Raw genomic sequence first — 3,232 nt, 5'->3', positions numbered from 1 at the left:
GGAGTGTTCAATAGGCCTACAACCAATCTAGCGCAACCTGTCAAAATCACAGCACCAATGAAAACACACCATGCGAGTCTCACAGCTAAAGCCACGCCTACTCTGCTCAAGCGCACATGATGGGGGATGAGACCAGAAACTCCAGAGGCGTGTTCACGTGCCAAATTTACCAATAACATTTAAGGGTACTGCAATAGTAGTTGGGCGGGATCTGTACCTATCTGGGCGGGGCTAAAGAAGACAGCGTTATATGTTAGGTGCCTGCGTAAATTCCTACTGTTTCACAGACATTGACAGCTCGCACCTGGCTACAGCTAAGCCAGAAAAGAAGACTCCTCAGGCATAGCTTTTCACTTTTTACCATCCAGATTATCCCGGTTCTCCGAGGTAGACACTCTGCTTGGGCCAAAACAGAGGAAGACGAGCAACGACCTTTTCTCACCTCTGCCATAATGATGTCCATGAATAGCAAACAGCCGTTTAGTATGCATCCGATGTTGCACGAACCTAAATACACACCTCTACATTCCAGTTCTGAGGCTATCCGACGAGCATGTTTGCCCACGCCTGCGGTAAGTTCAGTATTTCATCTGTGTTTCTGGTTTGCGATTCATTATCACCGCAATCATTTTGCATTGTAATCGTAGTGGTTAAAACTTTTTCTCCGCGTGAAAAAAAATAGAAGTGCATCGGTTTTGTTGATGTAAATGCAGTCTATTTAATAAACTGTCGCCCAAATAACTCTTGCACTCATGCATTTATTTTACTACGCTTTTTTCATAATAAAAATTAGACGTTTTACAACACAGAAGCAGCACTTAATTTCGAAATCAGCGATTATTTGCATAGCCTAACCATTTTGGTGCCGCTTTAGATGGTTTCTCAATTTGATACTATAAAACTTTATAACACTGTAAAAACTAAATGCAGGCTGCGTGATCTAGTTGTATACGTTCTCTTTAAAATGTCTTGGCAACTTAAAACTGGCTTGCTGGGATTTGGCATTGATACTTACACTTGCTCTCTGTCACATAGCTGCAGGGTAACATCTTTGCCGGCTTTGACGAGACCCTGCTCCAGAGAGCCGAGGCGCTGGCGGCGGTGGACATAGTCGCTCAAAAGAGTCACCCGTTCAAGCCAGATGCCACCTACCACACCATGTCTACCATGACAAGCATGACCTGCACGCCCACGTCCTCTTCTGGGCACCTTCATCACCCGTCTGTGCTGACTTCTCACCACCATCATCCCCACCACCAGCCGACGCAGGGCCTGGAGGGCGACCTGCTCGACCACCTCACTATCGGAGGCATGCCGGGCTCCGACGTTTGCTCCACCGCTTCTCACCCGCATTCACACATGTCAGCACACACATATCACCACCCGCAAACTATGAACATGCACCCCCACAGCCTGGGCTCGCACACCTCTCTGGGTGGCGGTGGAGACTCCGAGCCTGACCCACGGGAGCTGGAGTCTTTCGCCGAGCGCTTCAAGCAGAGGCGGATCAAACTCGGAGTCACGCAGGCCGACGTGGGCTCTGCGTTAGCCAATCTTAAAATCCCCGGGGTCGGCTGCCTGAGCCAGAGTACTATCTGTCGGTTCGAGTCCCTCACTTTGTCCCACAATAACATGGTAGCCCTCAAGCCAATTCTGGAAGCGTGGTTAGAGGAGGCAGAACGGGCTCAGAGAGAGAAAATGACCAAGCCGGAGATTTTTAACGGCGGGGACAAAAAGAGAAAACGCACTTCCATCGCTGCTCCAGAGAAGCGGTCGCTGGAGGCTTACTTTGCCGTGCAGCCCAGACCCTCGTCGGAGAAAATCGCTGCCATTGCCGAGAAACTGGACCTGAAAAAAAACGTGGTCCGCGTGTGGTTTTGTAATCAAAGGCAAAAGCAGAAACGGATGAAGTTTTCAGCAACGCACTAGGCCAGAATAAGGCATTTCAATAAACTCAATCATCAGACATACGAGTGAACAGAGCCGACAAAACTCTTCGAGGCTGAGGCGAAACGCTTCCCACGCAGGAATGGGGAGCCGGGCGAGCAACATCCCAGAGACAGAAAGTGTACCAAAAGTTTGCCATGACAATATGTCAAGAACAACGCGCTCTGGAAGACGGAGGACGAGAGGAAAATCAACACCAACTACAGGTTGCAATTATTGTACAAATCGAGAACTGAATAATGATTATTCTCTTAACTCAAAACAACTCTTTTATATCCATCTGTACATATCTGTGAATACACTGCACCTCTTTGTGTGAAGAACGCATCGAAATTCTTTTCTTTAAGGATGAAAAGAAAGAAAGATTAAAACGCTGTTGTGCAAAAGATGTCCCATTCTAGAAACGTTAGTGTTATTTTATATGCTACAGAAGAAAATCATGAAGGTTCTGCTGTGATCCATTGCATGGTTTACAAGGCGTTAAGTGTTCATTTATCGTTTGAAATTTACATTCATTTTGATGTATTGCAATAATAGAGGACACGCACATGCGAACGCAAGTACACACGGGCATATTAATATACTTTTCTGTGTCTACCTCATGATTCCTGACGTCTTGACACATTCGTGGTCATTTTGGAAATAGGGCATAAAACTAGACTTTTCATTTTTGACACATTTTGGGTAAAATAGATAGAAAACACGAAGCGTTGTGTGTCGCAACTAATTTCACTCCAACGATGCTTTGACAATCAAATTATTTAAGAATTATTTTGTGACTAGCCCCTTCTACCGTACGTCTTCACTTAAATTATTATTATTATTAATATTGTTATTACTACTACACTAAGTTTGTAGATGGGAACATTTCACAACATATTCAGAGATTCATTGCACTTTGTAGATATGATTCCGATTCCTTATTTGTTTGGACTATTTATATTTCTACTTTATTGATTTGGTCGTTTACTTATTTATTTGCGCTTATTTATTTTGAATACCACACATGTTTCATTTGTGAAAGTGTGCTTAACTGTGTCTGTGTCTGTGTACGCGACAGAAATTTCAATAAACCATGCACGTCTTACCTCAGTTACTGCAGTGAGTGTTATGTCCCTGGACTTGATTTATTATTCTGAGTTTTTATTTATTTTGCTTAATATAACAATAATTATTATATCGTTCTTTAAATAAGAGAAATGCGTATGAGATCATTTCAGGTTTATTGTAAACCAAAATGTATAACTTTCATGATGTTTATTATTATTATCGTTCCTGCTGCTGT

General features: G+C 43.6%; 1 protein-coding gene across 1 annotated transcript; it reads left to right on the top strand.

Moving 5' to 3' along the window:
- The first annotated feature begins 291 nt into the window (after positions 1–291).
- Positions 292–2,942, top strand: LOC107587290 (brain-specific homeobox/POU domain protein 3-like). The gene is made up of 2 exons (XM_016275007.1): positions 292–572; positions 1,036–2,942. The coding sequence occupies exons 1-2, from the start codon at positions 453–455 to the stop codon at positions 1,927–1,929; spliced, it is 1,014 nt and encodes a 337-aa protein (XP_016130493.1). The 5' UTR covers positions 292–452; the 3' UTR covers positions 1,930–2,942.
- The last annotated feature ends 290 nt before the right edge of the window (positions 2,943–3,232 follow it).

The sequence above is a fragment of the Sinocyclocheilus grahami genome, unplaced genomic scaffold (genome assembly GCF_001515645.1).
Source record: "Sinocyclocheilus grahami isolate Dianchi unplaced genomic scaffold, SAMN03320097.WGS_v1.1 scaffold91.1, whole genome shotgun sequence".
Classification (NCBI taxonomy): Eukaryota; Metazoa; Chordata; class Actinopteri; order Cypriniformes; family Cyprinidae; genus Sinocyclocheilus; species Sinocyclocheilus grahami.
The sequence above is the reverse complement of the archived record's forward strand: the minus strand, read 5'-3'. Positions and strand labels throughout refer to the sequence as shown.